This window comes from Apteryx mantelli, chromosome 1 (genome assembly GCF_036417845.1).
Source record: "Apteryx mantelli isolate bAptMan1 chromosome 1, bAptMan1.hap1, whole genome shotgun sequence".
Lineage (NCBI taxonomy): Eukaryota > Metazoa > Chordata > Aves > Apterygiformes > Apterygidae > Apteryx > Apteryx mantelli.
In genome coordinates this window covers 133,484,879-133,497,566 of record NC_089978.1, presented here as the reverse complement: position 1 = coordinate 133,497,566, position 12,688 = coordinate 133,484,879, and the positions used below count along the sequence as shown (strand labels likewise).

Here is a 12,688-nt window from a genome sequence, read left to right as displayed (position 1 = left end):
GAAAATGTTCTTAGAACAGATTTTAGAGTTAAAAACTCACTATTATCTACCAATTAGGGAATAACAAAATACATGTGCTTTATAATTTAGTTATTTAATGTCTATTTTGATGATGGCATCACAGACTGATAAATTTGAAAGCTAATAGCATGTGACATCTGAGCAGGAAATAGCATGTTGTAACTGGTTAGATGTTTTTCCACATCACATTTCAAAGAGGGTCTGTTTGCGATAGAAAAACATTGACAACTTTTCAGCCCTGACATGGGACATGTCGGTCTATCAGGATTAAATTTTACCCTTTCACAGTCTAGAGATATATAAAAGTGATTCTTCAATTTGCATACTGATCTTTCAAGGGCAACACTCATTTAAAAAAAGTTTCACACCAAAATCCCAAGTTAAGTCTCTCCATTTACCAGATCTGTAGTTGGCTGTTAGAGAAAGACAGACACCTTTTGTTACATTTGCAAAGAAGAATTGCAGTTATTGGCACACAGGAGACATTTGTAAGAATTACATTAATCTGCAATGAAAATATCCTTATTCATTGTATATCAATATCTATTCTATGGATTTTTTGAGAAACAGGTATCTTAAATTTTAAGCTAAGTACTCAGTTTGTCAGAATTAAATCAAGATCTAAAGAAAAGAGCATTCTTCCTTTCTCCATGTCCTTTAAAATTTAAGGATATGAAGGAATGAAAAAGAACTGGAACTGGATCACTTATGTGAACCTTCTGTTCATAAAGCTCTGTATTGCATGTACCTTTCTAGTAGGGTGAGGTGTTAGGCAGCTCTCTGTATGCGACCCTTTTTTCCATCTGAATTTCTGAAGCACAGAGGAGTGTGGAAAATGAAAAGTGTCCTTTTCTTCAGCACTCAGTGTGGTTCTGGCAAAGTAAACTTCTGTCTAAAAATGGAGCTTCAAACTCTTTCAAACCTAGTTTTTCAACTTTGATGTTGTAAATTTCCTTTTCCCTAATAGAGGATCAAGTGGGAAGGAGACACAGATCACAACCAGTATTTCCTAGAACACCTTTTATTTATTAAGCCAGTATTCAGTATTAATAATAGAATCAAATTGTTGTTATTAATAACAGCTTTCAGTCAAAACATTCCTTTATTCACTCACACAGTTTACTCACACACTTGCACACTCAGAAGCAGGAGGTCACTGATGCTCCAGAAGCTTCTGGGGAGCTGCTCTAGAGCAGCCACCACCCTCTTGGATATGGTCTGAGTTGCCCAGCTCATTGTGGATGCTGATGTGTGCTAGTGACCTGGTAGAGATTCAGCAGACTCTTAGTGTCCTCAGTTCATCAGTTCCTGCAGATTCAACAGGATTGCTAGTCTTCAGAGCTGAATAGTCCTTGGCAAACCTTCACGTGCTACTTTCTTAGCATGTACTTCTTTCTTTAACCTGTTGGTTTTTTGTAACTATTTCTCCAGCTGAACCTTTAGATACCTATATAACCCATTCACACAAATTCACACAGAAGGAGCCCTTATGACATTGAAAAGTATGCAGATCTAATACTACCACAAACCCTTTTCTCTTTGTATGTGTCCATTAAGTTTTCCTCTGCAAATATCTGCTTCTTTTCTGTTCTTTCTCCATTCATTGCTACACCAGGAATACATAGACATCATTTTGAAGCAGGAAAATGAGCTGCAAGAGATGAATGTAAAAGAACCAAGAACAGAAGAGGAAAAGGAGAATGCTGCAGATCTCCTTGAACTGGTCATGGTGAGAAAAAATAATTTTTAACTGCTTCTTTTCAACAAATACATTGCATTGCGTTGCAAGTGTCACCCTTAAAACATTTTAGTAAAGTAACAAATGTTAGGATAGCAGAATGCCAGCTCTGCTGTAATTTAATGCTGAGCAGTGCTCAGCATTTAACTTGGCTAGTGAATGGCACTACTGTTGTATTGGAGAAAAAATACTGAAAAGAAGTTAAGAGTTTGGCTCTTCAGAATGATAAGTTCCCAAACACACAGGCCAAAGAGACTGAAATGCATATGTCCACCAACATTAGGATGAGAACATTTCCAGTCTGTTGACACTGCAGCTTGGTGACTATCTTTAAACCACCACCACCTCCTCCATACTGAGAGTTTGAACCTGCTTTTGGAGTAATGTGAAAACAGTCTAGGGGAATACTGTTATCACCTGTCTGTGCTGAGCAGCGCTTATACTTTGGGGAAATGTGCTCTGCTAATTTGCACAGCTAATTAAAGCGTGAGAAGAAAAGGGAGGGCAATAGGGAGTGGAAAAGGTGAGAAAACAGGGGAAGAGGGATTGGGGTAGCAGTCAGAAAACAGTGAGATTAGTGGGAGCTGAATAACAAAGATAAATTGAAGGCAGTTCAAGTGGGTGGGAATTAGGATGAATAAAACAGACACTTTATAGCTTATGTGAAGAATGATCAGTTTGTTCTATTTCAGTTCTTTAAAACATTTGTTTCCTACAGCTTCCTTTGCGTCTGGTTGCCTTGCATTATGTAAATTCACACTCTAGATTTTTACTAGTTATTAAACATTGATTTCTTTTTTTGTCTCATATAGGAAACACTTTTATTACTTTTTAAATAAATAACAAGCATATAGTGAACTCAAACATACTTAATTAAAAAGTCTGGCATTTGAAAAATAAGATCTAGCCCTTTTAATTTAAATGTTCGCTGCCAGATGATCTGTCCACCTTTCAAAAGTGAGTGTACTGTAGCAAACAAACGTCATCCTAAGCTTAGAGTCTAACTATTCACCTTGTCTCAGCATGCAAAGACATTAAATACGAGACCTTTCCGGTCATTAATGCTGTTAATTTCCTTTTCCTAGATGTCTAGATAGATCTATAACTATTATTTTTTCCTTTCAAGCTTAGAAAAATGTAATTCTAGAATTTGCCTTTGAACTTTTTAGTCAAGCTAGCATTTTCATTCACTGACTCAAACTAAAGCTTTTTTTTTATATTAAAAGCTTTCATTTATATTTTTTTTTTAGTGCTTTAAAGTCATATACAAGTTTTAAAAAGAGAGTAGAGTGGAGAAAAGAAATATCTGGCAAAATGGCAGGAAGGAACTCGCAGCCCTTCTGGAAGGGGGAACCCTGTGAAGTAATCTATCAGTGGCTTGATCTACCTCTATACTCTAGGCAGACACCTCATTGCTTTGATGAGATCCAAGTGCTGAATCTCACATGCTGCTTACTTCCAATGGACTTGTCTAGTGACTAATTATTGTTGGTTGTCATAGCTACCTTGAGCACATTTCCAGGTACAGATTTCACATCAGACAACTTTTTCTGAGCAGTAGAGTCCTGCTGTGGATCTTCCATGCCATGGGAATCAGTGTCACACTCTTCCCACACCTCTTCTGTTCCCTAGCTCTGCTACACCCACAGACTGCCTAGTCACAGGGACTCTGGTTTCTGGTTAACTGCTTCAGTGACAGCATGACAATAAAGCAAGGAAAATACAGCTTAGTGAAAGTCTTTTACCCTTCAGACACTTTATTGTAAACCAACCACAAGAGAGCTCCTTAGTAATGAAACCTACATATTCCTGAACACATTTCCCATGTGCCTCCTTGTCATGCCCATGAATTTTAGATTTGGTTCAAATTCTTTGTGGAAGGACTTGTCCTTCAAAATCTTCTGTTTGAGATTATGAAATAGCTGAGTTGATTTAAAAAGCAACAAACATTTAAAATACAAAGTCATCTGTGAAGTAGGTGGTCAAGAAGGAAACAAACATATGTTTAGACCGGAGAATTTCTACCTCATTTCTATTTTTCCCAGCTCATGTTTTGTCACACACTGAAATTCCCCTACTCTTGTACTTACATTTTCAAGTAACAAAAGAGCACTTGTTTAGGATAGAAGTCTTTTGAAGAGGATGGTGGTTTTGCAAGGTCTGTTTCTCACAGAGTCATGATTATTCTTTCTTCATTGCAGTCCTTCCCTAACTTGGAGAAGTCATCCAAAGATCTCAGTGCCAGAGGTAATAGCATTTGAATGACTATCTTTTAAATTTGTAAAATACTATACTATATAGTAAATTGTAAAGCACTGCAGTAATCTTTTTAAAGAAGGAACATAAATGTGAGTTGATCTGTGTGATAGGTACATGACTGTCTCTTTTGCTCCTGATACTTTTCTTACATGTGATACGTCCATTCTATAAAATGTTGTAAATTAAAAACTGTCAACCAACTTATGAGAACAAAGGTGTCACTCAACTATTGAAATATTTCAGAATTTCACTAAAGAACTTGAATGGTAAGTACCACACATCTTCAGAAAATAGGTATTCCAAAGCAGTCACATCAGGGACTGAAAGTGAATGAATGGCATGATTCTCATAGGTGACTGGGATTTGTTAGCATCAATGATACAGTACCTCTAAAAAACACTTACTTAATTGCCCATTTTAGGCATGTGTATTTGTCATTTTGACCCACGTTTCCAGATGTATAGAGTCTTCTCAGGTATGACAACTATGGACACAGTTCTATGTGGTTAGATTTATACATATATCAACATGTCAGACAAGTTTTTCAAAGTAACTGGATAGTTTCTGGTTGTTTATTACATTTGAAAATCTGGTCTCAAACAATCATATATTTTGGTGTTTACATCAATCTTGCCTCAGGGGAAAGATGAAATAACATATTAGTCTTTCCTCACGACTTTCTATAAAAGTTAAAAATATGATACTTGCTAGCATTTATTAATGTTTTCAATAGGTACAAATAAAAATTAAGTTGTTTCTTTCTTTAAAATATCAATGGACTTTTTCCATAGAAAAATCCATAGTATTCAGTCCCCTAGTGATGCTAGCCTTTAGAGTGTTGTTTTCATCTCCTCCTACCTGTCCAAGAGTTATTTCTGTTTGTTACAAAAATACCAGAGCACACTGTCCAGTGTAAACAGAAACTGCTGCAACAAATGCTTGCTACACAGTTTCCTGATTTAAAAAAATATATATATTAAAATGGAATTGCATTTGTAACATAGCTTTATCAATGAAGAAGATAGTGTAAAAGAGAAGGTCTTAAACAGATGTGAAAATAGAAAAAGCAGGAGAATAAAAGTATATGTTATGGTGAAAAAGTTAACCAAAAAAGATCAAATTTTGAAATTTACAATTACAGTATTCCTGACATACTAAGCGATGTTGTCATAATCAAACAGGATTACATCTCTCAAATCTCCTAAGTTTTGCCACAGATACATCTTTTGAACCATGGGAATTCCTGTGGACTAAAAGTTTGGGTGGAAGGCATGAAGTAACAAATTTTATGGAAGATGTCACAGGATAGGGAAACTATTAAAAACCTAAAGCTTGCCACAGTCTTAAATATGGAAAGATCGGCTTCTCTCCACTGTACATGTTGAAGCAGTAGTTCCTTTCATGAGAATGTTGATTGTGGCTGCTTCACAGCCACAGTTAAGCACAACTTTAGTAAGCTGATAGTAATAAAGGTCCCTGAAAGCACACCTCATTGTCTTCAGCTGGAGACAGAGGCCTGCAATGTTGCTCCCTGTCAGAAAGTGGTTGAATGTCAGCAGTTTTTTCTATTCACAAGTATTTGATTGGTTTCTTAAAAGAACATAAAGATATTTCAGGTAGTATGGGGTAGGGATATGTATTTAATTTGCTTCTGTTTTTTTTTTCTATTGAATTGAATTAATTTCCTATCTGTTGATGTTCTACATTTGATTTTGGAATGTTCTTTCTGCCTCTCACCTCACAGTAATGAAGAGTCTGTAGTTGGCCTTCCTCACAATTGGGCTGATTGTCCTTAAACCTGAGAAGAGTCCAGTTCTCTCTTTCATTGGCTCTGCTGTGCTACCCTAGCAATAAATCTTTAATTTAATTAAAAATATGGAGATCCAATTAATAAAGACTATTTATATCTTTACCATTTTTAAACTCTAGCTTTTAATCAAGTGACAGAAAAATGCATTAAAAATATGTCCTTCTGTTTTTATTATTCTTAACACTTACCAGTGCTTAACTGAACATGCGTATTCAGTATTAATCATCTGCCTTTACCTTACAGTTCATATAGCTGAGTTATATGAACAGGCCGTGGCTTCTCAGTTCCAGTGCCCCACAGGGAAGACAATCTCTAAGCAACCAAAGGACAACTGGCAGACATTCAGGTAGGACAGTCCAGTGAGAACAGATGTAAATGTAAATAATGCAGAGGATGGATGGTACTTTGCTGACTGTCATTAAGAACAAGGACCTAGATCTCTAGATACATTTCACAATAGTTCACTAGTTTTCCCTATGATTATTTTGTCTCTCTGTGCCTCTCTCTCCTTATCTCAAAGATACTTTAAAGTTTGTTGGAAAAAGGGTTTGAGGGTTGTTGGTTTTTTTGGTTGAACAATATGAGAAAAATACAGATGTGCATGAACAGTTTTGTTGCAAAATATATGAGTCCAAGTCAGAAGTCATTAAAGATATTAATATAACCTACTTTCATAAGTAGTTTTCGTTCCAGGGTTATCTTGTAAATATTTTGGGGCTTATAAAATATTATGAAGCTTTTCTCATTTTCATTACTTTTTTCCTTTACTGCTCATTCAGCACAGAAGGACTAACAACAGTGTCTAAGTGGCCGAGCAGACTAGAAGAACACAGGTACAGTATTAGTACGACAGAAAGTTAAAGTTAATTCTTTTAAGAGCCAATTCAAGTCTGGAATGATTGTTGGAAGACTGCTACTGCTTTCACTAGATCTTGGGTAGTGTTCTTCTGGTTCAGTTGCAAATAATGGGATGTTCTCTGCAATAGAAACACTGAATGAATGGTTTAACTCTTATTTTGTCAAAACTTAGGAAGGTAGTTGTAACTTCTGCTCATTAAAACAAGGCTGAAGTCAGAAATCCTGTGCTCTGTTTTCTGACTGTGCCACCAGTGTGGAAAATAATACATCAATATTTTCAAATGTTGATGCTTCAGGTTAAGAATCTGGTATTCTAAATATCCCAGTTGAATTTTTAGCATGAGAAGTCTAAATAGGACCCTAAACATATATGTCAGTCATGTGATGATGCTTCAAAGGCAGATAAGATACACAAAATTGGCTGGACCAGGTGCAAGTCCTGGGGCTGGACCACACTTACAAAAATTTATTGTGGATTTCAGTAAACAGTGCAGAACACATTGACAGTTTCCATCTTGGAAAAGAAGCTGCATTGCCCAAGAGCTTATAAGGAAGAGGAAGGGCATTTTAGAAGGTAGAAAATGTGGACAGCTGGTAGACCCATCTTCAAGCATGTCTGTGAGGTCCATCTTAAAAAAAAATCAATGGCTTACTAAAACAAGGTCTATTTTGCCATGTTTGAATGTTCTACTTTGGAAATTGCCTATATCTCAATTTCCTGTTTATAAAATATTTCTCTCCCATTGAACTTCTGAGGCATGTGCTAAAAGCTTCAGATTATAAATGCTTTTACAGAAAGAAGTGTGTGTATATATGTGTATATATGTATGTATATAAAAATATAAAAATCTTTGTAGCAGTGAAAGTTGTATGTAAGGCAGAACCTCAGCTTTAATTCTAGCCTCCTTTATTTTACTTTCTCTCAAGTTTTTCAGAAATTGTCCTTTATCTCTCTCTGATGAATGGTGAAGCTGTTTGACAAGTTTGAGAAAATATATAAAGAAAAAGTATTTGAAATGGCACATGTCACTGAAAATGTACGTTTCACAATCTATCAATCAGACAGGGGACAGGTGCCACACAAAAACTTAAATTAAGCATTATACTTTGAAACCATTGTCATTTTCAGTTCTGGAGGAAAGCGTTTTGTGAATCTGACAGAACTGTGAATTGCTTGGTTTGCACAAACATGACTGTTTAAAGAATTAAAAAATATGCATTTAATTGATGTTGAAACAGAAAAACTAATATATGAACAAGAATTAACAAAGAGAAAGATCAGTTATATCCATGAATTCACAATTAACTTAAATAATTGTATTGAAAGTTATATAGGTCAGTCACTGTTTGTCAGAATATACAGAATAACTTGAAATAGTAATGAACTAATATTACAGTTGGAGACTTTTGCTTTTTCTTTCATATTTTTGTGAAGGTTAAATAGCAATTGAAAGCTAAATTGTCTTCTGTAGTACCAGAACTACTTTTTAGTTACTTTATAACAGGCTTACATTAAAAAAAAAAAACCTTTTAGATTTATAATTTCAGATTTATATTTTAAAACAACATTTTACATTGTTTTGCATATTACATAAAGAATAACTTTAAATGTATATATCTGGGTATACACCACCCAAGAACACAGTGTGCAATCCTGGCTCTGAAGTCAGTGTCAAAACTCTCACTATGATCAAAAGAGTGAGGAGTTCATAGCTCTTATTAGATCTTGCAAGTCAATGAAACTATAGTATTAGTATAAAACTGGTCTAAATCAAGCTGAAACCATAACCAGTCTTTCCCAGTTTGAACAACGATTATGAGAGCACTCTGGTGAATCTTATCTTCAGGAATTTGGACAGATTTCTGGGTACCCACAGAGCCACCAAGTTTCTCTGTGAAAAAAATAGGAAATTTAGATTCACTTTGTATTACAAATTTTAGCAGTCACAGTGCATCTAAAATAGTGATTCTCAGATTTAGAAGCTTGTTTGAAGGTTGGAAAGACACTATTGGCAGTCTCAGACATGTTCAACAAGATCTAGAGAACCAGAGCAAGTTTTGAGGAGGAGCTCTTTATAGGAGCCCATCCACAGTTTGTATGCATTTTGATCAGACCCTCCATAAATCAGTATCTAAAGAGGAGTCTGTCTCTGCATGCCGGGCCAGCTTGTTCTTAATCTGCCTGCTATTTTCATCTTACTCTTTCCCACCTCTTTCTCAGGTACAAGGCTTTATACTTCTTGTGGTGAGCCTCAAGACTCTAGCAGCTGAAGACAAGACTATGCATACAAATTTCAACTTGCTACCCAAACCTCATAGCATAGGAGTTAATAGATGGTCCTGTCTCTCCTTTGCCTTCTCACATTAGTAGCACTGAGAACACTGCCAATTACAAGAATATAATTCAATGCGAATTGAATTATATAGAAAAAAAGTGCAACTTGCCTTTATTGCTTACATTCCTTGTTATTTCAGACATAATACTGAAAAACAGGGTGAATTTAGTTATAATGTTTTTTTCTTTCTTCTCCTTACCAACAATGGTAAAACTTTCTTAGGAAGGAACTTGATGAAGGAAAGAAGTGCTTAATAGCACTAAGAAACAAAATAATTCCTCCATATTTTGAGTCAGAATTTGGCAAGGAATTTCTTCTGAAAAAGGTAATGGAGCTCAAAACTGGATGAGTTTGTGTTAGTTCGGGTAATTTCTGTCATAGTCCCACAAAGCCAGTTGTGGGTTTACATTTCAGCCTCAATTTATTATCTCAAGAAACCATTACAGAGGACAACTGTGACAGAATAAACACTGGGAATTATATGCCTTTATCAAAGAAAATATATCTTGGCAAGGGTATGTGTTTACTGAAGTCAGACTCTCTAGATTCCTTTTGTAAAGTCTGGAGAGAGCCTGATGCAGAGCAGAAGCTGAACCTTGGGTGTTTTGACCCGCAGCTGGAAAACTTCTCTCTATTAACTAGAGAGGGAATCCAGAAGGCTAACCCTCCCGCATTAAAGCTGGCCTTGGGAACATTCCTGTAATCAGGCCTCACAGTCTGATCAACGCTGTGAATGTCTAAAGCATACTAAAAAATATACTTCAGAATCTGAGGAATAATTATGTATATCAGTTTTATTGTTACCACTTTGGTTCTGCTTGTTTCTTTCCTTTGCACCCTTTTTTGAGTGTGTGTGTTTGCTTATTAGAATCACAGAATCGATTCTAATATTATTGCCATTTTCAGTGGCAGTACATGTGCCTGCTTGGAAGACCTAAGCCCTGTTTCTTATTTTTCTTTAGTTTCCTGATGTGGAAGCATTGTCTAAGGAACTTTCTCCAGTTCTAACAAAAGAAAATGGGAATCTGCCTTTACAGATGATCAAAAACCCCATAAGAGGTAATTTGAGCTCTAATGTCTGGTTATTTCAGTATCGTCTTCATTGTTTTTTTCAGTTGTCTCATTTCATATTGCAGTAAAATTTAATCTTAAAATTATCTGACACTATGTATTCCCAGGCATTTTGACACATGAACTGCTTGGACCACACTGGCTACATCTATTCTGATAAATAAAACATACCCAGCAGCATGGAACAGGCTGTGCCTGTGCTGGTAAATTCAATCTCCCAACACAGGGTGGCCTTATCCCTGGCCCAGGCTCTTGTGCCTCACAGTGTCTGTGGGGAGACTGCTAGTTGGCACAGGTCAGTATCATGCCAGTGTTCTAACAATTTAACAGTATAAATTATTGTGTTTCAGTGCCTGGGAATGTTCCTGTTTAATTCACTAATATAAATGTGTTCTATGAGACTTCTATGTTTAGTGTGTTAAAGGAGTCTTTGTATATTTGACTGAATGAGGAAGAACCATAGGTTTTGGATACAAAGCCAAAGAATTAGGTTATGAATGAGGAGGTAAATGGATACAAAATGTTCAAGAGTAAACAGTAGCCTGGGGTGGATGAGGAAACCACATTTGGAGAAAGAATAGTATCAGGGAACAGCTGGGAGATGGAAAAAATTTTGAAATGGGAAGGGAGCAGCTTGGGGAAAGTGGTAGAAGGGAAATAGAATAGGAAGCATGCAGAGTGAGAACAGTTTGGAGGATACAGTAAGAAGGACTGAAGGGGGAGAAAGCAGTGAGTGGATAAGGGTAAACAGTGAAAGTATGAACCATCTGAGGTTTGAGCCTTAGAGCACTGAGGAGAGGAATACTTCAGTTCTATTTGAAAAACAGCCCTGACAAGTTACTGAAATGACATAGTGAGATTAAAAGTATCCTGCCATACACAGCAAAGAATCATATTAGGAAAGCAGTCCTCCAGAGGGTTCTATCAGACCCTTGCTTATTCCCATATTTCCTCATTTTACTGTCACCAGAAGACCTATGTTGGATTGTCTGTTAGACGTTTTGGGCTTACTTCTCAGTTCACCAAAGAACAAGAAATGAATTATCACAAATATAGTATGCATTTTTGATCCCTGTTGCCCAGTGAAGCAAAATGACACATGCAGGATTTAACAGTAGTCTTTGGTGATTACGTAGAGAGCTTTCAAAAGTTGTCTAAAATGAAGTGCCAAATACTGTGGGTTTTTTTCATGTGTTTATGAAAACGATGATGATCATGACAAACGCTTGTCAATGTATACCATTGTTTTTCCTTTAGCATCTGAATATCTCAATACCATGAGCGATTCCTCACCTTCACCCAGTTTTCTGCTACAGACTCATTCACACCAAAGTGAAGGTCCCAGCAGTCACTCCACAAAAGGTAAAGCTGCCTTCCAGAATGTAGTTTGGAGCAGGTTAATTTCTATTTTCTTAAAACTTGACAAAATATCTACAATAGAAATTTAAAGCCAGTTATTCTGTTCAGCATTCTGAATACATCTAAATGCAAGACTGGTAGAAAGGGAGAGAGCAGTCTGCTATAAAAATAATGGGAGACAGTCTCTGCTCACCCTAGCAGACTGTTATAACAACACGGGGATTGTAGAATTGGAGACACAGCCAAGAAATAATTCCTCTGCTAAAAATTTGCATGAGCCAATTTTTCCTGCTCATTAAGGCTGGTAACACAAGACTACAGAAAAGGAGTTTGTTGCGCTTAAATGGTCTTTGCCATTTAAACATCCTCAGTCAGTTTTGCTTTCCTTGCTGTGTCTACTGTTGTTCTCTCTGTTTATTGGTCTGCTTGTGGTAACAGTCTTGGATGATCACCACTGGACAGTCACCAGTCTGCTTTAATTAGACCCAAGCTTTCGCTCCCACATAATGCCACACTAGCTGAGTCTTGGCAGTGCACGCTTGCAAAATCTATCTGCATCTCACAGTTACAGCTTCCCTTCCCCACTTCCTTTCCCTCCCACCACCCACTAGCATCCTTTCTTAGTAGTAGGTCTCTGCAACAACAGTTGCATTAAAACCTCCTAAGCTTCCCCTGTTATTTATGCATACTCGCTAGACCTCAGGGCAGACCCACTAATTTGTACTTCCAGAGCCACAGGGTAGGTAACAAAAGGAAAAGCAGTTTTGTGTGTGTGTGTGTGTCTGTGTGTGTGTGTGTGAGAGAGAGATTCTAAAACTACACAAACTTCTAATGTCAAAGCATAAAGATTGCTTACCTTCAGGCAAAACAACAAATGCTAGTATGCTTTCTCCACTACATCCATGCTCAGCATTTTTATAAGCCTTGGGCCATTTATTGTCAGATGGGAGGCCCCTCTCCCTCTACAACCTACAGTTCTGTTGTTTGGAAATAAGTACTTGCTGAGAGAAGGAATCTAGAGAAGAACCTACTCTCAAATTATATTTCTGCCTCCTCAAAATGACTAACTGACCAGATAACACAATGCCAGCTAGACAGTACCTACACTCAACTGCCTACAGTTCAAACTGAAAAAAACCCCCAACAATTCTCTTCAGTACAAAATATTGATCTAGAGATTGACCCTTGGTGAGAAGACAGCCACCATTGTTGTCTTGTGTTTTCCCTTCAGAGATT

General features: G+C 36.8%; 1 protein-coding gene across 1 annotated transcript in view; it reads left to right on the top strand.

The window, feature by feature from the left end:
- Nucleotides 1-12,688, top strand: part of SPAG17 (sperm associated antigen 17) — a 124,755-nt gene that overhangs the window by 95,574 nt on the left and 16,493 nt on the right. The window contains exons 36-42 of the mRNA XM_013958151.2: nucleotides 1,637-1,750; nucleotides 3,961-4,006; nucleotides 6,072-6,174; nucleotides 6,608-6,661; nucleotides 9,245-9,347; nucleotides 9,985-10,081; nucleotides 11,351-11,455. Coding sequence (XP_013813605.2) covers nucleotides 1,637-1,750; nucleotides 3,961-4,006; nucleotides 6,072-6,174; nucleotides 6,608-6,661; nucleotides 9,245-9,347; nucleotides 9,985-10,081; nucleotides 11,351-11,455 — 622 coding nt within the window. The remainder of the gene's footprint in view (nucleotides 1-1,636; nucleotides 1,751-3,960; nucleotides 4,007-6,071; nucleotides 6,175-6,607; nucleotides 6,662-9,244; nucleotides 9,348-9,984; nucleotides 10,082-11,350; nucleotides 11,456-12,688) is intronic.